This window comes from Perognathus longimembris, chromosome 8 (genome assembly GCF_023159225.1).
Source record: "Perognathus longimembris pacificus isolate PPM17 chromosome 8, ASM2315922v1, whole genome shotgun sequence".
Classification (NCBI taxonomy): domain Eukaryota; kingdom Metazoa; phylum Chordata; class Mammalia; order Rodentia; family Heteromyidae; genus Perognathus; species Perognathus longimembris.
In genome coordinates this window covers 72984931-73010505 of record NC_063168.1, presented here as the reverse complement: position 1 = coordinate 73010505, position 25575 = coordinate 72984931, and the positions used below count along the sequence as shown (strand labels likewise).

The 25575-nt window shown below is 49.8% G+C and overlaps 1 protein-coding gene across 2 annotated transcripts in view; it reads left to right on the top strand.

Moving 5' to 3' along the window:
- Positions 1-25575, top strand: part of Grhl1 (grainyhead like transcription factor 1) — a 50036-nt gene that overhangs the window by 20690 nt on the left and 3771 nt on the right. The window contains exons 9-14 of one of the 2 annotated variants that reach the window (XM_048353428.1): positions 13423-13581; positions 20086-20173; positions 22161-22300; positions 23376-23413; positions 24785-24876; positions 25084-25169. In XM_048353428.1, the coding sequence (XP_048209385.1) occupies positions 13423-13581; positions 20086-20173; positions 22161-22300; positions 23376-23413; positions 24785-24876; positions 25084-25169 (603 nt within the window). The remainder of the gene's footprint in view (positions 1-13422; positions 13582-20085; positions 20174-22160; positions 22301-23375; positions 23414-24784; positions 24877-25083; positions 25170-25575) is intronic. The other variant, XM_048353429.1, reaches the window with a different exon arrangement.

Here is a 25575-nt window from a genome sequence, read left to right as displayed (position 1 = left end):
GTTCCACTTGGGGGGAAACACTGTCCCAGCCAGGGCTCACCTCTTACCGTGCCTGTGCACGCTCCGTTGATCTGTGCAAGCATGTGCCTGCGGCCGCCATGGAAACACTCGGTGACTGGCCTTCAAAGTCAAGGGGGAGGAGGAAGTCGCCTTGAGAAGCAGAAATGTCTTTGGAACAGTTGGGCGGGGCCATTTTGATTAGGTCTTGTTCATTTTATGGTCCTCTCTCCTCATCACCTTCGAAAGACTCAGAAGTCCTGGACAGGTTACAGTTCAGACAGCACCATTTTTCCCGGAAATTACGCAATTTCTTCCTCCCAGATGCTGAGCTGAGATCATCTGCTGGGAAGGCAGGAGGAACGGGGCGAAGGCTGCAGCTGTCTTGGGAACAGTAAAAGATGGAGCTCTGGCTGGGCGCTGGTGGCTCATGTTGTAATCAGAGCTATGCAGGAGGCTGAGATCTGAGGATCACGGTTTGAAGCCAGCCTGGAAGAAAAGTCTGAGACTCCGCCTAACCAGTAAAAAGCCAGAAGTGGAACTGTGGCTCACGTGCTAGTGCGCAGGCTCCAAGTTAAAAGTCTCAGTACCAGTGAAAAGAGAAAAAAAAAGATGGAGCTGTGGCGTGGTGCCGAGCATCGAGTCTGTAGGGCAAGACTTGAGGAGAGGCCAGGTGGTGAGGAAGGAGCCAGGCCCCCAGCCGACTGGGCTTGCTGCTGCTGCTATTGCTGCCATCGCAGGCAGCAGACTCCTAACTCCAGTCCTGTGGCTCCAGGCACGAGCTAACACTACTGTTTTAGTTTGATCAGGTAGATTTGTGGGTTATATGGGCTTTTGTGGGGTCACCTGAGACCCTACCTAAGTGGAACATCTCTAAGGCAAAAAAAAAAAAAAAAAAAAAAAGTCTATACCACTTTACAAATGGACTTTGGAGACATAAATAATGGATAAATTGGGGCTCTGTGCTCTGCAGTCATTTCAGAATTTCCTAGCCCCAGTGAGTCATTGTAGACGGGCTGCAGGGCTTGGCCTAGAAGCTGGTTTCTTGCTTGGGTTTTGTAAACCTTGAGTTTACAACAGCATGAGATTTGGTTGGTGATAGGAAGCCTTGGAGCCTGAAGATCTAAAGTAAACAGAAAGTGCAGTAGGAAGCAAGCCGAGTTCTCAGAGGACCCGCTGTGGGCTGGGCTGCGCTCAGATGCCTGGCCTGTGCTCTCAGCCTGCTCTGAGCCTGCTCAGTGCCACAGCACGCGGCCCTCTCCTGAGGATATGCTTGCAGCTCGCTGGTGAAAGGAGGCTTTGAGGAGGCCAGGCTCCAGGATGTGGGGACGAAGTGTTCTTGACGAACGCATAATAAGACTTCTTACTAACAGAGAAGCTTTGTGGAGTCGCTAGTAGAAATCCCCATAGCAGAAGAGCACCAGGGCTGCTGGGAAATCAGTTTGCAGCGGATGAGTGATGCGTAGCTACAGGGGAGCAGAAACTAGAAGCCCAAAGGCAGCCTCGTTGGAGCCCACCGCAGCTGGGCGCTGTCTCCAGGGAGCTGTGTCCGTGGTGCTGGGCAGCCCGGTGACGGCCTCTGGCCGGGCAGCTCTGGTCAGAGGCAGGGAGGCGCTGCGGGGGAGCAGGGTGGAGATGCTTCATAGCACAGCTCACGATCTCTTCGTTGTCTATGTGTAGATATGACCTCCATGACTACTAAACAACCTTTTAAAGAATATCATGAACCCCAGGCATACAAAATACCTAACCAAGATATTTTTTCTAGCAGAGATATCTAAGTCCTTACCTTAGAAGGAAGATTATGTTGTGGCTATCATTTACATGTTTCATTTTAAAAATACCAACAGTAGTCAGTCACCAGTGGTTCACACCTATAATCCTAACTGCTCAAAGGACTGAGATCTAAGGATTGTGATTTGAAGCTAGCCCGGGCAGAAAAGTCTCTGAGAGTCTTCTCTCCTATTGACTAGTAAGAAGCCACAAGTAGAGCTGTGGCTCAAGTGGTAAAGCACCAGCCTTGAACAAAAAAATTGAAAGACATCACCTAGACCCTGAGTTCAAGACCCAGTACTCACACACACACACACACACACACACACACACACACACACAACCAACAGTTACAGTTAGATGTGTGCTACGCTCCTTCTGGACTAAGGATGTCAGAGAAGAATTAGCTGAGAGCAAGCTTTTGTTGTGCTGCGTTGCACATAACCTGGCTTGAGACACCTGGAGCTCTGGGCCGCCTCCCGCAGTGCAGTCCTGGGCTGGGTGCTCGCTCTGAGTCTCCATCAGAACTTCAGGAGGCTCCCGACCTCAGCGTGGACCAGATTGTTTGAAGGGCGATGGAACCGTGTCTTATGGAAGCGTGTCTTTTGGTGGCATGATTCTGCCTTTATGTGTGAGAGAGCCAGTTGCAACGCACTCTGTTCCCTTCCATCTCTTGCCTTTCCTTGTGGGGCTTTGGCCAGAAGGAAAGGGTTAGCCAGAGGCAGGACACAAATCACAGCATTCTGTTCCCCATCAGAAGCTCTTTAAGCTTCCACTGTTAATTAGAATCTTCTGCTCTGAGAAGGCCATTCTGAACGGTTGACCTGAGAGCCACAGGTTTTATGTCAAGGAAAGTGTTCGTGTTACAAAAGAAAGAGGATCAATACAGAGTTCGGAGCCCTATTTGAGTGTGCACAAGGTTTACCCAGAGATGGAGCACCCGACTTTCCCTTTGTCTTGTCCCAGCAGAAAGAAGTACGTGGTATTGGTGCTCAAGGATTACTGATGCTCGCTGAGCATTCTAGAAGGAGGGGTGTAACCACGCTGGTAACTTGAACCTGAGACGTCTTGTGTGTGCCTATGGGATGCAGGTTTATGAGTTTAATAACAGTTTGTTGTTTTGTCTAAGCATAATGTTTGGAATTCATTGGGAGAGTAATTTTTTAATTTGTTTGGACTGAACATATTGCTTGCGTTTATAGGAATTCCATTCTCGTGAAGCATCGGTCCCGGGTGCCATTACAATAAGGTGTTGCCACGTTCCGTGTGTTGCATTAAGCAGAGACAGGTTTGGTTTGTTTCACAACTACCAAGTTTCCAGTGTGAATGGGAGGATGGAGGGAGGAGAGAAAGAGAGTTAAACATGGTACCTGGGTGTTTGCAATTGCAAATGCAGGCCAGTGATTAAAGCCCAAGTGAATACTGCCTGGCCTAAATAGAGAATGAAGGCAGGAAACACTCTTACTTTAAAACAGGCTAAGAGCCTGAGGCTTGGCAGATCCCAAGGCTGACCAGATTAAACTGGATATCCATGGGTTCCTAACCTTCAAGCACTAAGAAAAACTCAAGGCAGTTCTGGTACGCAGTGTGATGAAAACCCATGTTTGTTAAAGTTATAATCATATATATGTTTTATATATATATGTATATGAGAATGCTGAGTCTCTAAGCAGTTGAGTCTTGATCAGTATTGGAAATAACAAGAAAATTGTCTTGGCTGGAAGTTTGTGGCGATTGGAAATGCCGCTTTGAAGCAGCTGTGTAGGATGTGATCCTGAGGATAATTTCTGTGAAATATCATCTTTTTTAAAGCTAGGTGTCTCGGGCTTTGCCCCAAGAGCTTGTCACGGTGTGTACCTGTGGTAAGCAGGCGGGCAGTCTATGCAGGGGTGAAATAAAGCACCTTGAATTGTGGCAGAACTTGAGACTCCTCCAGCAGCAGTAGCGTGCTCTCTTACGACCCAGCCCGAGGGTCAGGGCCCACCAGAAAGTGCTTCTGATTTGCTAGGGGAGACTCGCAACTAAAGCAAGCCTTGGTTTGGTAGTGAAACTTGCATCTTGTGAAACAGGTTTCAAGCACTTGTGTCTGTTTAGCCACCATTTATCCTGACACTTGAGTTAACATTTTCATTCTTTTTGGGGGGTGGGGGTGGCCGATTTTTACCCCCTTCCTGCACTCTACCATCCTCAAGAAACAATAAGCTCCTCTGTGGAATGCTCTTATTTGACAGCTTGTCATCTTAACCCTCCTTCTCTTAGGTCCTTCCTGGAAATTCCATCTGTGGTGGCTTGCTAACTGCCATTCCAATCAGTTTAACTACTTAGAAGCTAGTCGGGTGCTGGGGCCCCACTTCTGTAAATCCTAACTACTCAGGAGGCTCATACCTGAGGATCACGGTTTGAAGCCGGCCCGGGCAGAAAAACCCACTTACTTTCAGTAAACCAGCAATTGTTTGCCAGAAGTGACAGGATAAATAAATGAACTAAAACCCTCTGACATTACTGCTGGTGACTGAAGCTACCCAGATTAGACATGACAAGGCCGTGTGGGGCCTCGGGGCGCAGGAAGCTCTTCCCCCCACCCCCAGAGGGACTTCCCGGCCTGCCCCTCCTGCCGTGAGCTCTCCACATGTATTTACAGATGCTGGCTTTAGATTTTAGGGGAGAAACTGACTTGTAACCACAACTTCTGATTGGCAGCCCGCCCGCCCAGTGCTGCTCCTTTGTGACCCACTTACTGTGTGCCCAGCGACGCTGGAATGTGGTCCGCGACCGCCTGGGGTCACACCTGCCCCCAGTGCTGCCTGTTTCTCAGCACACGTTCTGTTGATTTGGGACAGCAGGTGCCAAATCCCTGCACCTGCCAAGTGTCCTTAAGTTCAGCGGGGCTGGCGTGTCGCAGGTGAGGCGGGAAGAGCAGCACCCGCTTCCTCTGAAGGCTGTCTAGCTCCAGCCTCTCTTTATCACAGTGACTTTTTCCCTGGCTCCGTGCTCCGCAGAAACTGAGACGCCGTGTGGGCGGTGTGGGAAGCCGCGCTGGGGCCACGCCAGGCTGCTGACTGCTTGTTTTTTCCTCCCGGGGGAGACGCCCCGCCAAGCTGAACTGGGCCGTGGGAAGAGTGCTTTTCTCCTCCCACGTCCCTGTCGTCCCCACCCCTTCCCGCCAATCCTCCTTCTTTTCTTCCGTAGTCATTTGATCGTCTGAGAAATCACAGAAATGCTAGCTTGCACACTTGAAGTCTTCTGGTGATGGCATTCGGTAGCTGGACCTTTCAGCCGCCGCCCCGCATCAGAAGAGCTAAAGGAAGGGTGGCGCGGGAGGGTTATCGGACCAATCGGAAGCAGTGTGTGACTCAGTCTCTCTGATGTCGTCTCGGCTCCGGGCATTAATTATGCGGGCACTTGCGGAGTGGGGAGGCAGGGACCGGCATGGCTCTGCAGAGCTGAGCCATCAGGTTGGTTTGTTTGTTTTGGCTGGGCGGTGGGAGGAGGACTGTGGATTATGATTAGGTGTCCACGGTATAATGCCCAGAAAATGTTCTTGGTTAATTAGACTTTAGCCAAGAGTCAAATCTTGATTTCTTTATTCAAACTGTTTCCCACTCCACAAGTTTCAGCTCACATTCTTAACTTCATATAAATCTACTCTCTAAGTGGTGATTTTATTCTGTTTAAACGTGCTCTGGCACTTGGGGTGATTAAAAAAGAAAAAACACCAAAAAACGACTCTTACCAACCTCGCATTTTAATTGTCAGGAGATTTCTAGGTAGTAGCTATTCAGAACTGTTGTAGAAATCCTTTTGACTGATTTGGAGAATTAAATGGAAACATTCTAAAGTTTCTTCCTTTTGACTTAGTAGCTAGATTACATTCTAGAAAGACCGCATGAATGGTCTGTCTGTATTTTAATACAAGAATGAGTTAAAATGGTAAATCCTGCCAGAGGCCGGTGGGACCCGGTCCAAGATGGCTGCCGCCGCGGCTGTGTCCTAGAGCCTGGGGATACTCACCTGAGCCGGTGACTTACTCAAGGCAAGGAGGAAGTTTGGCATGGACTGGCTGTTGGGTTTGAAACACAGCGACCTCATGACCAAAATGACCTTCTACTCAGACATCTGGGGCTCCTCTTCCTCTGTTTTCCTTCTTCGAAAAAGCCTTCCCATGGGCGCGTCCACAGCTCCGCTTGCCGCGTGTTGCCTGCGCCCCTTCCAAAGGAGTCGGCAAGGGCTGGGGATACGGCCGAGTGGCAAGAGCGCTTGCCTCGTATACATGAAGCCCTGGGTTCAATTCCTCAGCACCACATATGTAGAAAAGGCCAGAAGTGGCGCTGTGGCTCAAGTGGCAGAGTGCTAGCCTTGAGCACAAAGAAGCCAGGGACAGTGCTCAGGCCCTGAGTCCAAGCCCCAGGACTGGCAAAAAAAAAAAAAAAAAAAGAGTCGGCAAGGCTGGGGCTGCTTAGCTGATTCCTGTCGTCTCTGCATTTGGAGTCAGCCTCCACCGCAGCTGGTGAGCCGGGGCTCGGGCAGCACAGCCCTGGGAAAGGAGGAGGCAGCCCCGGCTTGCGCGTTTTCCAGATGTCAAACTCGTGGTACTTTCCAACGCTAAAGCTACCTACTTTTCTTTTTCCTTTTCTCTCTCTCCATCATCGCTTTCCTCGCTATTTGTAACCAGACAGAGAGCTCTGTGCGGAACTTTGTAAATGTGAATCACAACACACAAGTGACAGTTGTGTATGCCAAGGCAGGTCAGCAGGCATGTTCTCCGCTGAGACTGTATGCAATCTGAAATGTAAGCACAAAACACCATCTTTCCTTAAAGTTTCGTTGGCTAGACTCACATCCTTCCAAGAAAAAAAATGCTGAGGATTCAACCCAGGGCCCCAAGCCTGCTAGGCTGGCGCAGTGCCATTGAGCTCTGGGCTCAGCCCCTTCCCACCAAACCCTATGCAGATATTCAGTGGGAAAGAGCTGGCTTCCATAGTTGCGCGTGCGTGGTCCATCTTCTGTGTGCAAGCCGGGAGGTGTAAACGGGGGGTGGGGGTGAGGGGTGGGGCGAAGCCCACCCTCTGGCTCGAGCACTCCGCTGGATGCGGGCACCTGTGAGTGAGGTTGAAAACACGCTGTGAGCGTTTGCAGGGAAGGGGGCCTTGTGCTGAAGGAGTCCAAGATGGCTACACTGGGCAGTCCCAGTGCAGCTTTGCACGTTGCAAAGGGTGTTTGCCTGGACCTCTTGCTTTTCCCTCCAAAGTGGCCGTTGGAAATTCAGCTGGGGAAGAGGCTGTGGAAATGTGTTGTTCTGAGGGACTTTGCGTACCAGGGCCCGGTGTAAGGTTCCCGGAAAGGAAACCCACCACATGGTTCAGGCAAAGAAGAGCTTATTGGGGGAGAGCAAACTGCCGCCGGCACAGGATAGAGGCGTGGGAGACAGAGGGCAAGGAAGAAGAGAAAAAGAAAAGGAAAGAGAAAAAGAGCCAGAGAGCGGGAGAGAGAAAAGAAAAGAGAGGAACTTGTGTTGAGCCAGATTACGTCAGAAAAGGTGGGAGGCATGGCCAGGTGGACTGGATGTGACCTCAGAGGAGGAGGAGGCAAACGCCTCCAGGTGTGCCAGTTACCTAGGTAACTCAGATACTGGGTGCAGACTTAAACGGGGGAGGGGGATATCTGCATGGAGCCCTCCTTGGGGTGGACCTTACACCCAGAAACTGCAGGTCATAGCAGGAGGAGAACTAGACTCTGTCAGCAGGTGAGGACGAGCTGGGAGGGCCTTGGGCTGGCAGGAAAGATAGAAGAGGTTGAAGACTATTGAAACCCAGTATTTGCAACTCTGAAAACAAAACAAGGAAAGCTGCGGGGATGCCGTTGGGAGAAGAAGAGAGGGGGCAAGGAGTGCCAACAGAGGGGGTAAGACTAAGACTGGAATACGGTGCAAACCTGCGGAGCTGTAACAGCCCCTCCCCACCCGTGTCACTAATACCAGTAAAATGCTTGCAGTGGGCTTAGTTGTGCTAAGAGGATGGAGAGTGGAGAGTTCAAGGCCAGCCTGGTCTGCGTAGTGAGACACTTTCTCAAAAAAAATCAAAACCAAGAAAGCAGCACTGGTGGCTCACGCCTGTGATCCTAGCTACTCAGGAGGCTGAGATCTGAGGGTCACAGTTCAAAGTCAGCCTGGGCAGGGAAGTTGGTAAGACTTATCTCCAACAAGGTTCCAGAAAAGCCAATGAACCAGCCAAAAGCCAGAAGTGGCCAGGCAGTTGTGCCTCACTCCTGTCATCCTAGCTACTCAGGAGGCTGAGATCTGAGCGGCACCATTCAAAGCCAGCCCAGGCATGAGGTTTTTAAGTGCTTATTAAACAGGCAGTTGTAATGCTGTTGAAAATGGTTAAGATTCAGGAACCATAATAGTCTGCCTAAAATTCAGTGTTTCTCCCATCTCCTTACAGCCATTTTATTGATCAGAGAGTTCTCTGCTTGGGAGTAGAAGAAGACTAATTTGTACAACTTTGTAGTCGCTCTCTTTTATTGTTTGCTTTTCTCTATTTATTAGAGGGGGCACTATTGTGTGTTTTAAATGTTTGTGAGGATTTGAAACTCATTAAGAGATTTGGAGATAAGAGAAATGTGTGTGTGTTTGATGGTACTGGGGCTTGAACTCAGGCCTGTCCCTTAGTTATTTCACTGAAGGCTGGTGCTCTCCCACTTGAGCCACACTTCCCCTTGAGCTTTTTGCTGGTTAATTAGAGGTAAGAGTCTCCAGGCTTTCTTGCCCAGGCTGGCTTGGCACCTTGATTCCCAGATCTTAGCCTCCTTAGCAGCTAGAATTATAAGCGTGAGCCACAAGCACCGGGCTAGGTGAAATCTTTATCCCTTAAAAAGAAAAACATCCAACTGTAGTAAGGCTCTTAGTGCTATTCTTAGTTGAATGGTTTACATTTTGAATTTTTTTCTTTTTTAAAATTGTTGCCATAAAGGTAATATATAGAAGGGTTATAGTTCTATTTTTAATTTTTTTTACTCCACTTGTTTGAGCACACCTTATTATTAAAGCTATATGGAAGGCTGGGAATGTGGCATAGTGGTAGAGTGCTTGCCTAGCATGCATGAAGCCATGGGTTCAATTCTTCAGTACCACATAAACAGAGGAAGCCGGAAGTGGCACTGTGGCTCCAGTGCTAGTAGCAAAAGAAGCTCAGGGACAGTGCTCAGGCCCTGAGTCCAAGCCCCAGGACTGGCAAAACAAAAACAAAAATATATGGTATAACTCAGACAGAACCCTGATAGTGTGTGTCCCAGTGTTCTATTGCTTTCCTCTCATTTTCAAACTGAGGTTTGCAAGAAAAGTAAAATCTTCTGAAATACTCTGAGAGCATGAGTTCTTGAGCAGGAATGAGGAACTGTCTTAGGAAAGTGGGCTGGGCGCTTAGAAGGAATCTTGAAGAGCATCTTTAGCCTGTTGAGCTGTTTGTTTTTTGTGGCTAGTTTTTCTAATAATTTAATTTGGGGTGGGAACATCAGTGGCCCATCTTTTGAGATTAATGTTATTTGAATAACAAAAAAATACATAGCAGGGAAGTATGAAAACAGAGAAAAGGTCACTTGTAAGGTTCTGCTTTAGAGAGCTCCCCAGTATTTTACAGAAGGAACACTGTGTATTAGTCAGCCTGTTCTCAGACTTCAGAGGCAGGTTGTAAGTGTTGCGCGTGTTTGCACACATGTGCGCTCCATGTGTTTGGTAGAGGGAGGAGCGGGGTGCTTTCTTTGCACACTTTTTGCCCTTTCCCACTGTCTTTAGACATTGCAGGGAGATTTGTTTGGTTTTCCTTTAATATCAGTGAGAGGTTATTCGGTGAGAATGGTCGAAAGAGTTATGTCTCTTCCTGGACAGTGTCTAAAGGACATCACCAACACGGTCCCGCAATTGACATCCCACCCTAGGCTTTCCTGCAACACAGCCTCTGAGAAAACCAGGCTGTCCCGAGCCCCTGGCCACACAGTGGTTGACCTTTTCACCAGGAAGGTCGGTGTGTGCCCAGGCCGGCTCCGGGGGTTCCTGCTGCGGACCCCAAGTCCTCATGCGATTGTCTAAAACAAAAAGCGTGTCAGCGGGGCCCATGGTGGTCCCGTGTGCCACACGTGCCCGAGCAGGATTGAGCGCAGAAAACCATCGCGAAAGTGCTGCTCACAAGCACAGAGTGAGAAAGCGAAAGGAGAAGAGGAAGCTGCTGTGTGCGCCTAGGATGCCAGCAAAGAAAGAACCTTTGTGATAAGTAAAAGGTTGTGCATAAAAAAGATACGTTTTATGCGGTGTGGCTCGCTCAGGTTCCCCGGGGAGAACCCCGTACCTGAGACATTCCCAGCCGTGTTGACACAGATGCGCTAGTTTGTAAAATGTTTCCATCGTTACTATAAAGGTGATGTGTAGAGGGGTTACAGGGGTCAGATAGACTCCATTTCTTTGTGGACGTCGTTAGCCCCTCCCTCCCTCCCTCCCTCCCTCCCACCCAGCTTTTCCCTCTGAACCACAGCTTTGAGGGATGAGCTTCTGGGGTCTCCATGAGCCCCAGTCTTCTGCAGCAGTTGAGAGCCCTGTGTCCCAGGGGCTCTGGCTCATGGGGTCTGGATAGGCAGGAAATCAACATTTCTAACAAGCTTCCAGTCCGTGTTGTGTGAGATTCCCTGATGCGTTTACTGTGATGACTCTGTATGTGTGCGCATACTCAGGCTTGCACTGAAGGCCTGAGTGCTGTCTGCTCACGGCTGGTGCTCTACCACTTGAGCCACAGCTCCACTTTCAACTTTTCACCACTGAACTGGATATGAGTCTCAGACTTTCCTTTCCCAGCTGGCTTTGAACTGTGATCCTGAGCTCTCAGACTCCTGAGTGGTTTTGACTGTAGGCGTGAGCCACTGGCAGTGACCTGGCTTTACTGGGATTACTTTTTTTTTTTTTTGGCCAGTCCTGGGACTTGAACTCAGGGCCTGGGATGTTCCTGAGCTTGTTTTGCTCAAGGCTAGCACTCTACCACTCGAGCCACAGCGCTACTTCTGGCTTTCTCTGTTTATGTGATACTATCGAACCCAGGGCTTCATGAATGCTAAGCAAGCACTCTACCACTAAGCCACATCCCCAGCCACTGTGATTCCTTTAACTTCAACCTTACATTGTGCCTTTAGGATAATAGAATTTATAGGAAGTTTAGTGGTGCATGTGTTACACGCGGCTTTGTCTCCCCTGGGTGCTTGATCAGCAGTGTGGACTCTGGACGGGCCAGGGCTCTGCGCTGAGCTACGGCCAAACCCGGATGCTCTGATTTTCAGACTCAGCTGTTTCTCCTGAGCACATTCTCTCTGGACTTCATCTGTCAGAGGATGAGTGTGTCCCCTACCCATGACTGGGACAGCCATCGCCTTTCCCTTCCCCCCTCCCTCCCTTCCTCCTCTTTCCCCTCTCTTCCTCCTCTTCCTCCCGTTGGTGACATCTGGCCCCCCACAGAGGCCCTGAGCGAGCCCGTAGGAAACCTGTCAAGGTCAGAGGTGAGGTGGCGCGGTGCCCAGCAGTGAGAATGCTCTGGAGAAGGCTGGGAGGACGATGGAAGATGGCTGACCTGCTGGCTTTGACATGTCCTCAGTCTTTTTAGGATATTTTGGTCTTTTTCTTCTTAGAAGCAATAGAGTAAGGGGGGGGGGGGAACCAAAAAAAACCCTCCTTTGCACCCTATCTAGCAAGTGTTCTTTGTCCTCATTGTTCTAAGTTTCCTTCCTCTTTAACTTATCTTCCTTCCCTCTTCTCGTTCACGTGCTGGTATGGTAGGAGTTTCTGTCTTAGTTCAGCTGTGGTACCCGGTATCCTAATTGCCCTGCTTAAGGTCTTGCATCTTTGAAAGGAGACAATCTGGTCTAGAAACTGTGATTCCAAAGCTATCCACTGTGTGGTGCTCGTGTGTCAGAAATAAATGCTGCAGCCAGGCGGGTGATCCAAAGCCGGGCCACCAGGACGCGTGACACACAACTCCCGCAGGCTCCAGTACACAATCGTAGTGTGTCTCAATTTGTTTTAACTTGTGAGGAAATTTGCTGGAAGATGCACACATCTTTAGGCAATTGGGATCAGCCTGGGGAGGTGGGGAAAACACTGGGGCTTGAAGTCAGGGCTTGGCCCCTGTTCCTTAAGTTTTTTGTTCAAGACTATCACTTTACTGCTTGAGCCACAACTCCACTTCTGGCTTTTTGGTAGTTAATTGAGATAAAAAATCTTACAGACTTACCTGCCCAGGCTGGCTTCAAACCATAATCCTCAGGTCTCAGCACCCTGAGTAGCTGGGATTACAGGCGTGAGCCACCAGTGCTCCACTCTCCAACTCATTCTTTTTTTCTTTTTTTTTTTGGCCAGTCCTGGGCCTTGGACTCAGGGCCTGAGCACTGTCCCTGGCTTCTTTTTGCTCAAGGCTAGCACTCTGCCACTTGAGCCACAGCACCACTTCTGGCCATTTTCTGTATATGTGGTGCTGGGGAATTGAACCCAGGGTCTCATGTATACGAGGCAAGCACTCTTGCCGCTAGGCCATATCCCCAGCCCCTCCAACTCATTCTTGAAAAAAAACAAAACAAAAAAAACCTCTGCTGGAAAGCTCTCCCCTAGTTAGTATTAGTACATCAAGGCTGAGGAGCAGGCTAGCCATTCTGTGAAAATAGTGACTGCCATCGCTATTGAACTTGGGCATGCAGTCTCTAGAAACTTGGGTCCAGGGCTGGGAATGTTGCTTGGTGGTAGAGTGCTTGCCTGGCACGCATGAAGCCCTGGGTGCGATTTCTTAGCACCGCATATATAGAAAAAGCCAGAAGTGGCGCTGTGGCTCAAGTGGTAGAGTGCTAGCCTTGAGCAAAAGGAAGCTCAGGGACCTTGCCCAGGCCCTGAGTTCAAGCCCCAGGAATGGCAAAAAAACAAACAAACAAGCTTGGGTCCCTGGTGTCTGAGTGCTGGTGAGAGAATGGACTTGTGAAGCACGGGTGATCACCCGCCATCGCCACAGCCGTTTGCAGTTTCTCCAGAGGAGGCGTGACTCCATTGCTTCGATCACTGTGATTTTCTCTCAAAGACAGAGACCCACGGAAGAACATCTTCCTTAGTGATTTTCACACATGCGTCACCACATCTCTGTGGAGCCTCTGTAAAAGAGTTCTTTGTTTAGTGTTTGGTGATCATTTAAGATGTGATCATTCCATCCTCAGCCTGTGAATAAACTCTCGCTTTGGATGTGTAAAGATAAGAATCCAAATTACAGCCTGTAATCCTAGTCAGTCAGGAGGCTGAGATCTGAAGATCACTGTTAGAAGCCAACCTGGGCAGGAATGTTCATGAGACCCTTTTCTCCACTTAGCAATCCTACCCCCCCCCCATACATCTAAAAGGAAAAAAAAAAAAACAGAAATGGTGATTTGGCCCAAGTGGTAGAGTGCTAAGACATGGATAGTGCCCAGGCCCTGAGTTCAAGCCGCAGTGTCACCACCAAAAACAAAGTGGTTTCTAAAAAGCCCTAAGCTCCCTCCACAAAGGGAAGCAGTGACGCTCTCCTTCACTGTTCGTATTTTCCAGCTGGCGCCATGCTGGTTCACTGCTGGAACCGTTGCTTATGGAACCTTCTTTTCCCTTCGCAGGTGTTCATCTCTGTGAACTGCCTGAGCACAGATTTCTCCTCTCAGAAGGGCGTGAAGGGCTTGCCTCTCAACATCCAGATCGACACCTACAGTTACAACAACCGTAGCAATAAGCCAGTGCACCGGGCCTACTGCCAGATCAAAGTCTTCTGTGACAAGGTGAGACCAGGGCTCGGGCAGGGCACGTGAGCACAGAAGCTAAGCAAGAGCTGCAGGTCCTGAGGTCAAGCCCCAGCACTGGAGCGTGGGAGCACGCATGCGTGTGTGCACATGCGCGCACACACACAGAGCTTATCTTAAATGGGCATTTATTGTTTTAGCCTTTCATTGGAATAAACATCGTAAAGAGAAGGGGAACACATCTCGCTTTACCTGCACAGTTGGGAAAATTGGCCATGGGCTTTAGCGGGCATGCCTGGCACTGGTGGTGACAGCTCAGCCAGGCGACCGCAGCGTGAGCCCCTCTTGACCAGCTTGCCGCCCGCCAGGCCCTTGACAGTGGCAGGAAGCGATGGTCAGCATGGGGCAAAGGGAGAGAAAGGACAGGGCCCAAAGAGACCGCAGCAGCATCTCGTTTCTCAGAGCAGCTACTTTTCCTGACAAACAGAACCATCCGGCTGTCCGTGTTCTGGCCTCTCCGGCCGGAGCTCAGTCCCCGAGCTGCTCCAAGTCAGACTGGCTGGGCCAGCGCGGAGGAGACGGCAGTGTGGGAGGAGGGGGGAATACGCAATGGTCCCCTGAACTCACATGGAACAAGGCTTTGACTTGTCCCGTTTAAAAATAGGAGAGGATGTGAGATTTTCAGTTTATTCTACTCCCTCTTTTTTTCATTCTCTTAAACTTTTCTTGTATTAATATTTTTATGGGCTCACATTAGTTATCCATTTCCACAGATGCTTGCAATATATTCCTGTCCATCTCACCCTCTCCGTCACTCCCTGTGTTAGGAGTCTGAGGTGATGCTAGTTCACCGGAATGACAGTAGCTTCCAGGCCTGTTCTCCTCCTGACCTGTGAGTGGCTGCAGAAAGCACAGCCTCTGACCACAGGGGGGCGCCTGGAACCTTCCTGTTCAGAGCGTTTCCTTAGTCACACACACCTCGTGCCTCTGTCAAGATCCTGTGTCTAGGAGGGGGTAACAAGTTGGACAAGAAATGCACTCACTACCTAACGTATGTAACTGTAACCCCTCTGTACTTCACCTTGACAATAGAACTGTTTCAGCTGCAAATGTGGCTTAGCGGTAGAGTGCTTGCCTTGCATGCACGAAGCCCTGGGTTCGATTCCTCAGTACCACATACACAGAAAAAGCCGGAAGTGGCGCTGTGGCTCAAGAGGTAGAGTGCTAGCCTCGAGCAAAAAGAAGCCAGGGACAGTACTCAGGCCTCGCGTCTAAGAGCCAGGACTGGCAAAATATATATATATTTAAAATTAAAAAAAGATTCTGTGCATATACCTGCTAATGTGCCAGCATATGTTCTTGCTTTTTTTTTTTTCTGGACCTCGGTCTTGAACTCAGTGCCTGAGCACTGTCCCTGAGCTTCTTTTGCTCGAGCTAGGACTCTACCACTTGAACCACAGCACCACTACCGGCCTTTTCTGCTTATGTGGTACTGAGGACACGAACCCAATACTTGGATGCATGCTAGGCAAGCACCCTACCACCAAACCACATTCCTAGAGCAAGGGGATTTTGTTTAACTTATGTGTCTTTTCTTTTTTTACTGAGGACCAAACTCAGAACATTGAACTTGCTAGGCAAGCACTTTGCCATTGAAGTGCATCCCAGCCCGCTTTGCTTTTATTGTTGTTATAAGCATAACTGCGAATGGCCAGGCAACGGTGGTTCATGCCTTCCCGCCTGCTGGAGGCCGCCCATATTCCTTGGCTCATGGTCCCTTCTGGCTGTACCGTGGCTAGTTGCCATTGATGCTTCATAGTGCTGAGCCCCTGCCCGTCAGCATATGTCCTCTGACGCTTCTGCCTTCTTTGGCTTGTTGTAGGGCCCCATGCCTACCTTGGGTTCTCACAGATGACCTAGCACCATCTTCTGCTCAGCTCACCACTTCTTTGCCATCTGACCTGCCCTGTCCTAAACCCCAGGATGAGGCGTGTGCCTCGTCCGGGCACACGCTGCCATTGACAGGCGTGTAGACGGTGAAGTTACACACTGGGCTTTCAGCCCGTGTCTAATCCCAGAGCTGCCGTGCGCCGACATAAACTCTCCACGGGCAGAAGACATCGCGTCTGTGCTGATATCATTTCGAAGGAGAAGGTCTATCCGCGTGCGGCCCCGCGCGGCTCTCAGCTGCAGCTGGGAGCTCTCTGCCCCCCGCTGCGCCGCCATGGGGGCTTCTCGCTCCCCCTGGCTGCCTGGCTGGGGCAGCCCCGCCTGGGCCTGTCTTTTCTGATGTCTGACCTCTTCCTGTTTGACACCTGTCAATTCATTCCTCCCAGCTCTTAAAATTCTCCTCTTAGGAGTCTGCTCCACAGCCGTAGAAGAAACAAGAAGTGAGACATCTTTCTGGCATCGCTTCAGATGTTATTTGGCATTATTTTTCCTTCCTAAAAAGAAAGTTGTGTCCGAACCTAAGAGTTGCATAACTCACTTGGTAACGCAATTTTCTCTTATTTCCGCAGCAGTAGCAACATCACACTTTTCAGGGAAAGCGAGTCTCTGTCGAAGGGAAACTTGGCACTTCTCTCTCAACGAGTTTGTGTGTACCCCTGGCTCATCCAGGTAGAGGAAAATCACACTGCCATCTGCTCCCCTCAGTAGTCCTTTTGTTCTTCATCACAACAATAGTCATGCCAAAAGCATGGCTCATGTAGTAGAGCACCAGCCTTGAGCAGGTGCTCGGGTTCTGAGTTCAAGTGTTGATACAAACACAGCGTAACAAGTCATCATGTCTCAAACTGAATGAACTCCTGAGGTCAATGCCTGCTGCCAGGCCCAAGATCAGCTCTACTAGTGCATGACTGGAAGATTCTGAAGAGCCGAGGCTAAATGTCTCCCTGCAATACCCTGAGACTTCTTTTAACATTTCTTGTGCATACTGGGGCTGGATTTGTTCTGCTTTTGTGTGTGTGTGTGTGTGTGTCTAAAAGGTGCTTAGTACACTTGTTATTTTGAAAGATCCTACTGCTGGGTATAAAATTCCACGGGATTATTTTCCTGTCGGTACGCTAATAGTGGGCAGCAAGCGTGAGCACTCTGCTTCTGCTGGGAGAGCGCTGCACAGAGCAGTCACGTGGCTCCGTCCTGTACCTAGTTCTTCTTTTCTATAACTGCATTGAAGATTTTCTCTTCACACTGGTTTTGAGATCTTTAATTTTGACACATCTAGTCATGTTTCTTGTTCTTAGGGTTTGCTGAGCTTGTTGAGTTGGTTGGGAATCTATGGGCTTTCGGGTTTTGCTGTACTTGGAGATACTTTAGCCACTCTTTCTTTCCAATACGTTTTCTTCTCCCTCTTTTGGCTTTCTAGTTATAGCTCTTTAAGGTACTTGAAGTTTTCCAGAACCTGCTGGTTTTCTTTTTTAGATTACTTATGTTTAATTTGGGTTAGTTTCTACTGCTATATCCTAGAGTTCATTGAGTGTGTGTGTGTGTGTGTGTGTGTGTATAAGTGTATATGAGAGAAAGTACTTAGGCCTTGAACTCGGGACCTTGTGCTCTCACTTGGCTTTTTAGCCCAAGGCTGGCTCTCTACCACTTGGCCCTCAGCTCCTCTCCCAGCCTTTTTGGTGGTTAATTGGAGATAAGATAACTGTGGAGTTTGTCTACCTGAGCTGGCTTTGAACTGTGATTCTCAGATCTCAGCCTCCTGAGTAGTTAGGATTACAGGCGTGAGCACCACCATCTAGCTACCTCGCTGATCCTTATCAGATCTAAACTGCTATTCCTGTCCAGTCTAAATTTAATCTCAGACATTGTAGCTTTCATCTGTGGAAGTTCAAGCTGCATCTGTTTTATTTCATGTCTCTGCTTTATTTTTTTTTTGTAGCGCTGGGGAGTGAACTCAGGGCCTTTTACACACTAGATAATATCTCTACCACTGAGCCACACCTGCAGCCCAGGGTGGTGGGGGGTTCTGAGCAGCTTTTAAACATCTGGGGTGCAGCTCTCTGACCAGCTTAATGTCCTTACCGACATGCGCGTCCGTTCTGGGTCAGCGACAAGGGTTTGATCGTCCCCTCTCGCTCAGTCAGGCTGTCCTGCGTTTGCCCACCTGGCCATCTCACTGGGCTTGTGGCCTTGTCCGTCTTACCTCTTTGGGACTGGACGTTTTTGTGTGCCCGGAACTTGTCTTCAGCTTTGTCTTGAGGCTGAATTAAGCATCCGGGGAGAAGTTGGGTTCTTGGGCTTCTTGTTTTTGTGACTTGCGAGCACTGCCGGGGAGGTTTTCCTGAGTGCTCGTGTCTGTCCCCTGAGCTGTGCGGGCTCCTGGTGTGAGCGCACGCATTTTCTCCCCTTGTAAGAGCCAGGCATTGTGTCTCTAATCTGTGCAAATGGTTTTTCCCCCACCATGGGTAATCTCCCGTGTACCCGTCCACTTGCTGACTCGTGCAGGATGCTCTGGAGTTGTCTAGAGACGGCACGTGGCGAGGGCTCTTTTCCTGCTCACCGCCGTGAGCACCCTGCTCCCTCCAATCCCAGCCTGGCCTGCTCCGGGAGCAGCGGGCAGCGCGGCCCGCCTGGCTCTCCAGCCTGCCGAACCAGGCCTTTCGTCCGTCTGAATGCTTCATTTAAGCATGTTGTCCAGTTTGGGTTGCTTTCAGGGTAGAGCCTAAATCTCCACCTTGAGTAGAAACAAGTTCTTTTTTTCTGTGCCAGTCATGGGGCTTGAACTCAGGGCTCTGTCCTCTGTCCCGGAGCTTCTTTTGCTCAAGGCTTCTACCACTTAAGCCACGGTTCCACCTTCCAGTTTTTTTGGTAGTTAGTGGACATGAGAGTCTTCCAGGGGCTGGGAATATGGCCTAGTGGCAAGAGTGCTTGCCTCGAATATATGAAGCCCTACGTTTGATTCCCCAGCATCACATTTATAGAAAATGGCCAGAAGTGGCGCTGTGGCTCAAGTGGCAGAGTGCTAGCCTTGAGCAAAAAAGAAGCCAGGGACAGTGCTCAGGCCCTGAGTTAAAGGCCTAGGACTGGCAAAAAGTCTCCCAGACCTTGCCTGGGCTGGCTTCAAGCCACAATCCTCAGATCCCAGCCTCCTGAGTAACTAGGACTGCAGGCATGCTTTTTCAATTAGGAAGGAACCTCTTATTTTGCCACGCCACCTATTTAAGAAGTACACTCTGTCATCGGAATGAAGCAACTGGTAGCTGATGAGGAAGGACTGAGCAATAAAGAGCATCCAGCAATAGGCGAGTGCAGGCCCCGCTTCCCTGTGTTAGTGTGCGTGGTTGTCCTGCGTGGCAGTCTTTACAATCAGGTTGCTCGATTACCATTGATGCGCTAGGGGCTAGCACCTGCTAAGAGCAGGCAGGGATTCTGACGTTTTGTTTTGTTTTGCTGGTCCCAGGGTTTGAACTCTGGGGCCTGGGCCCTGTCCCTGAGTTCTTTTGCCCTAGGCTAGTGCTCTACTACTTGAGCCACTCCCAGCTTTTATTTGGTAGTTTATTGGAGATAAGAGTCTCACAGAGGCCAGGAGTTTGGCCTGGTGGTAGAGTGTTTGCCTAGCATGCACAAAGCACAGGGTTTGATTCCTTGGTACCACATACACAGAAAAAGCCAGAAATGGTGCTGGGCTTAAGTGGTAGAGTGCTAGCCTTGAACATAAAGAAGCCAGGTACAGTGCCCAGGCCCTAAATTCAAGCCCCAGGACTGGCAAAACAAAAACAAGAAGAAAAAAAGTCTCACAGACTAAACTGCCTGGGCTAGCTTTGAACCGTGATCTTCAGATTTCAGCCTCCTGAGTTGCTAGGATTATCGAGTAAGCCACTGGTGCCTGGCTAGGTATTCTGATTTTATTAATTGGTCCTTAAGCTAGGCACTGGAGGCTCACACCTGTAATCATAGCTACTCAGGGGGCTAAGATCTGAGGACCGTGGTTCAAAGCCTGCCCAGACAGGAAAAACCCATGAGACTTTTTATCTCCAATTAACCTAACCTAAAGAAGGAAGTGGCATTATAGCTCAAAGTGGTAGAATGCTAGCCTTGAGTGAACGAGCTAAGGGTCAGTGCCCAAGCCCTGAGGTCAAGCCCCATGACCAACAAAAAATAAATGTTTCCATGATTTATTTCATATAGTTAAAAATAATTTTTGGAGGGGAACTGAGAGAGAATTAGGGAACAGAAGACACTGTGTGAAAGGAAAAGTACCCATTATCTGGCTTATGTAATTGTAATCCCTCTGTACATTTCTACAAAAACAGTAAAGTAGATTAATTAAAAATAACATACGGGGTTGGAAGCATGGCTCGGGTAGTAAAGCACCAGCCAGTGAGTGAAAGTATCAGATACTGTTTGAGTCCCAGTCTCAGACAAAATAATAATAGTAATATTTGTATAATAGACTTTTAAGAGGAAAGCACTACGATAAGCCCCACTAATGCAGTAATAAATAGAGTTCACTTCCAGAGAAGAAGTGAATAAGGGTTGACTGTTGGAAAGAAGATCAGACTCACTGGACTCCCATCTTGTCTCCTATTCCTGCAGGGAGCAGAACGGAAAATCAGGGATGAAGAACGAAAGCAAAGTAAAAGAAAAGGCAAGTGTCCTGACCCAAGCTCCCGGGTGAATGCCTGTAAGTAGCCTGTCCAGCCGGCCTCAGGGGACCAGGGGGCTGAGTGCTGCCCCGCCCAGAGGTGGGCGGGGCAGGGCGGGGTGGGGCGGAGCCTGGAGGTTTCTTTGGTTTTCCCATGGGCAGGTGTTTTGGATGGTCAGTTCAGGTGGCTGCTTCCAGTCTTGAAAAACAGTGATGCATATTCCCTGAGCCGCCCAGCCCAGTCGGGCTCTATTTACAGAACCAATGACAGTGCCCCTAGAATTCAGGGTGTCTTAATTGCAGATGAGGGTCATTCCCAGAATCCTGAGGCTTCTGCTTGGGCATTTCTCCAAGAAAACTTTGCTTTTTAGTGTGTGAGGGTATCTCTCTGTCTCTGTCTCTCTCGTCTTGCTATGCAGCCCAGGCTGGTCTTGAACTTGTGGCCCTCCTGTATCTTGCAGGGATTACAGGTACCCACCACCACACCCGGCCTTGTCGCTTTAAAGAAAATGTGACCAATATTCATAATCACAAAATCCTGTGTTCAAAGGGCTACTGAGGAGAAAAGGGTTGTGCTGTAGTGTCTCATCTGTGGTTTGGTGCTTCTAGCATGTTCTGTGGACTGTCGGGCCCACAGCACATGGGTCAAAATCCTCCCACGGGCATCAGTGTGCTTCCTACACACGCCAAGCCCCTGCTGTGCGTGTCAGGCCAGCTGATGGGGAGGTAGACCCCATACTTAGTAGGTTAAACTCTAGGTATGCTTACTCCTTCTTCTCAGCTTTGGCCATAGGAGGTTTGAACTCAGGGCTTTGTACTTGCTAGGAAGAGACAGTAGCACTTCAGACACTTTTGCTTTATTTTAATAGTGTTTTGGGGGGGTGCAAGTCCTGGGGCTTGAACTCAGGACCTGAGCACTGTCCCTGGCTTCTTTTTGCTCAAGGCTAGCACTCTGCCACTTGAGCCACAGCGCCACTTCTGGCTGTTTTCTGTATATGTGGTGCTGGGGAATCGAATCTAGGGCTTCATGTATACGAGGCAAGCACTCTTGCCACCAGGCCATATTCTCAGCCCTGAGCATTTTTTTCAAGGCTAAGCCTTCTACTTCTTGAGCCTAACTCCTGTCTGGGCTGGCCTTGAACTTCAGTAGCTGAGATTTAGACTTATACTCTTAAGCTCAGTGTGGAGGCTCTTGATACATTCTGAAGTCAAATAGAGGCTAGTTAAGGTGGGATTGCTTCCAGATTGTATTCATACAATGACAAGTTTTAGCCTTTTACGTGAAAACTAAATGTTCTCTGTGTGTGTGTGTGTGTGTGTGTGTGTGTGTGTGTTTAAATGCCTTTGGCTATTGGTCTTTTTTTTTTTTTTTTTTTTTTTGCCAGTCCTGGGGCTTGGACTCAGGGCCTGAGCACTGTCTCTGGCTTCTTTTCTCTCAAGGCTAACACTCGACCACTTGAGCCACAGCACCACTTCTGGCCGTTTTCTACTATTGTTATGTTTTTTGTTGTTTGTTTGTTTTTTTTTGTTTTTGCCAGTCCTGGGCCTTGGACTCATGGCCTGAGCACTGTCCCTGGCTTCTTTTTGCTCAAGGCTAGCACTCTGCCACTTGAGCCACAGCGCCACTTCTGGCCATTTTCTATATATGTGGTGCTGGGGAATTGAACCTAGGGCTTCATGTATACGAGGCAAGAACTCTTTGCCACTAGGCCATATCCCCAGCTGGCCATTTTCTATATATGTGGTGCTGGGGAATCGAACCTAGGGCTTCATGTATAAGAGGCAAGCACTCTTGCCACTAGGCCACAATCCCAGCCCCTGGCTATTGGTCTTGACAAGATATTCAGCTGATTTTATTCTGAATGCATGCGTGATGTGAACTGTGCTTTTTCTTTTGATGCAGACCACATAACCTGAACCTTAGAGTGCCATTATTTCAATTTCTTCAACTTTGAAGAAAATGCTGTGCCTCCTTCCAGCCTTATGGATATAATCCGCTGATGTTGGCATCTTCATTGTTTTCCAGTTTCTGATGTCAAAGTGCCCCTGCTTCCCTCGCACAAACGAATGGACATCACGGTGTTCAAGCCCTTCCTTGATCTCGACACACAGCCTGTGCTCTTCATTCCTGACGTGCACTTTGCCAGCCTGCAGCGGGGCACCCACGTACGTAGCTGGCACCAGGGGGTGCAGGGCCCAACGCAGGCGTTCTCTAGCATTGTTCACGGCACATAGGAGCCACCTTCAGTGAGGTCGACCAGTTGGCCAGTTCTCTGGAACACTGGGTCATGGCAACCTGATTCCCCTGTAATAAACGTTAGGCATTGACTTGAAAATGTAGACCTGTCAGCATAATTCTATTTGTTTCTCTCATTAATTCATCCATTCATTGATCCATTCATGTCTTAGCTCATTTAAAGACTTCTAGAATAGCGTTGCAGTTTGGAATTTGAGTCTGTGCTCTTGTGAGCTTGAGTGATACCTGTATCAAATAGCCCTATAAAGAATATCTAGTGGTATGCTTCTATAAAAAACTAACTTAGGGTCTGACAAAATTAATACCAGGAAGCTGGAACATGTGTTGTTGTTTTTTTAAGAAAATGAAATTTTGTATGAATTTAAAAAATAACATCCCAAGGCTTTTTCTCATGGTTCCAGTGCTGAATTATCATCAACATCTTAGTAACTAATGCTGATTTTTTTCTTTAAGTCACAGTCTACTTTGTGCAAAAGCATACCAGAGACAGGAGCCCCAGTAGACTGGGACTTACTGAGCCCGATCCGATACCCAGGCCCCCAGCGGACAGAGTGGATGGAGTACCCAGCCAAGGCGCTGTCCGCAGGGAGGAGCTGTGGAAGGCAAGCCCGTCTCCGCGGGCTTTCTGGAAAGGACCAGTAGTAGTAAACACTTGAGGCTTTCTGACCATGGCGTCTCTGTGGTGCCCTTCTGGTGCCAATAAGCCGCACACAATACCCGAGTGAATGCGTTCAGCTTTGTTCCTCCAAATGTTTCATTTTCTCAGCAAGCTTCAACTAGATGTGGCTATTTTAGAAAAATTCAAGGTCATGTGAAATTATAGGCATTGGAAAATAAGACGACAGGAATTTGCATTTTTTTAAAAAAGCGGTTGATGTTAGATTGATCAAATTGAAAATGATTCCAATCTCGGGATTAAATTATAGTCTGACTCATTTTTAACCTATTTGAAAAGCACTCTGTATTTGTCCCCCTCTCCCTTAGGTTCTTTCTATTGCCTCAGAAGAATTGGAGGGTGAAGGGTAAGATTTTATTTTGTCTTTAATAAACCCAGTTTTATTTCGAAGTAATCTCAAACTTAGCAGAGCATTGCAGATACAGTGCAGGAAACTCCCTGTTTTCCTGAGGAGCCTCAGTGCCATCGTTCCTGAGTGGGGGGGGGGGGGTGGGGGGGGTGCGGGCTCCGCATCGCAGGCTCTCCACGCGGGCAGGCCGGGTCACCATTAGCCCCACGCAGTGTCCGCGCCCCAGCCCTGTGCCAGCTCGGAGCCACACAGGGTACTTGGTTGTCGTGGTTCTTTTTGTTGTTGTTGTTGTTTTGCCAGTCCCGGGCCTTGGACTCAGGGCCTGAGCACTGTCCCTGGCTTCTTTTTGCTCAAGGCTAGCACTCTACCACTTGAGCCACAGCGCCACTTCCGGCCTTTTCTGTGTATGTGGTGCTGAGGAATGGAACCCAGGGCCTCATGCATGCTAGGCAAGCACTCTACCACTAAGCTACGTTCCCAGCCCCGCCATCATGGGTCCCCTCTTGTAAAGGTCCCCTCTTGCTGGGCATCGGTGGCTCCTGCCCGTCATCCCGGCTTCTCAGGAGGCTGAGATCTGAGAGCTGCGGTTCCTGCCCAGGCAGGAACATCCATGAGACCCTCATTTCCAATAAACTCCCCCATAAAGCGAGAAATGAAGCCATAGCTCAAGTAGTAGAGTACCAGCCTTGAGCAACAGAAGCTCAAGGCCCAGTATGCCACAGAAAAGGGAAAGAAGAAAAGATCCCCGCTTTCCACAGCGTAAAATCTGTGATTCCCTAAAGCCAACCGTGCGGCCACTCTCCTTCCTCCATGCGCTTCTGTGGGAAGCTCTGCCCCGCCAGCCTGCCTTGGCATTTTCCTGTCCGCACTGGCTCTTGGGAAGCCCCTGTCAGGAGCCGGGCATGGTGGTGCTTGCTTGGAGGCTGTGGCAGGAGGATCGCCAGCGCGAGGCCAACCTCAGCTACGTCGTGAGTTCCAGGCCAGCGCAGGCTCCTGTAACAGTACCCTCTCTCGACAAATGAAACAAAACACGAGCGCATCCTTCGTGAGGCTGTGCGAGTTTTCCCGCCCCGTCCTCCTCTGCGTGTGCTTCTTGGGAAGCAGGCCTCTGTCCGTGAGCCGGCAGCCGGCTCTCGTGAAGCGGGATGGGGGGAGCCCGCAGGGTGTGCCGGGCACCCAGCTCGGCCACGAAGCGTGAGGAGCCCTGGCTCAGCCAGTGCCTGGCGCTGAGCTCGTGCGCAGAGCTGGGGGAGCCGGGCCCGCAGACTGGAAGTCATTTTGAGTTGAGAAGTTAGTGCCGATGCACTTAGAACTCTGCGTAGTTATTAACCGACGCTGACGTCGCACACCGGCTTCCGTCAACCACAGGTCTGCCTTGAAAAGAGGCCCGTACGGAGCAGAGGATGACTTCGCGGTCCCCCCTCCGGTGAAGCTGGGCCGGACAGAAGAACCAAAGAGAGGTGTGTTGGTCCCCATTCCTGTCGGGGGGGGGGCAGTCGGCAGTGAGTTCTGAGTCCACCCACCACGCAGATCGCACCGTCACACGGACACCTCCCCTGAGCACGGATGGGGGGGCTCGGGGAGGCGGGGCCAGGGGTTCCCACGCTTGCGTGAATTAACACACTCTCCCGTTCCTCCTTCTGCCCCTTGCTCTTGACCGGACCCAGTGTTGCTGTACGTGCGAAAGGAGTCGGAAGAAGTCTTTGATGCCCTGATGCTCAAGACCCCATCCCTGAAGGGCCTGATGGAGGCTGTGAGTAGATCCGCGCGGCAGTCCCCTTTCACGGGAAGACGAGGGCCAGCGGGGTGCGGCTCTTTTGCGCAGCCGCGTGCTTGTCTCTTGCCTCCCCGCCTCCTGAGCGCTAGAACCATAAGCCCGCTCCATCGTGCTGGGCCCAGGGGAACACTTTACCATCTAAGGTGTTTTTGTTCATTTGGGGGGCTTGAACTCAGGGCCTGGACACTGTCTGTCCCTTAGCTTTCTCACTCAAGGCTGAGCCCCACTTCCACCTCTGGTTTTTTGATGGTTCTTTAGAGATAAGGGTCTCACGGACTTTCCTGCCCAGGCTGGCTTTGAACAGTGATTCTCAAATCTCAGCCCCCTGAGTAGCTAGGATTCCAGGCGTGAGCCTCCAAGGCATGTTCTGTGTACGCCTGTA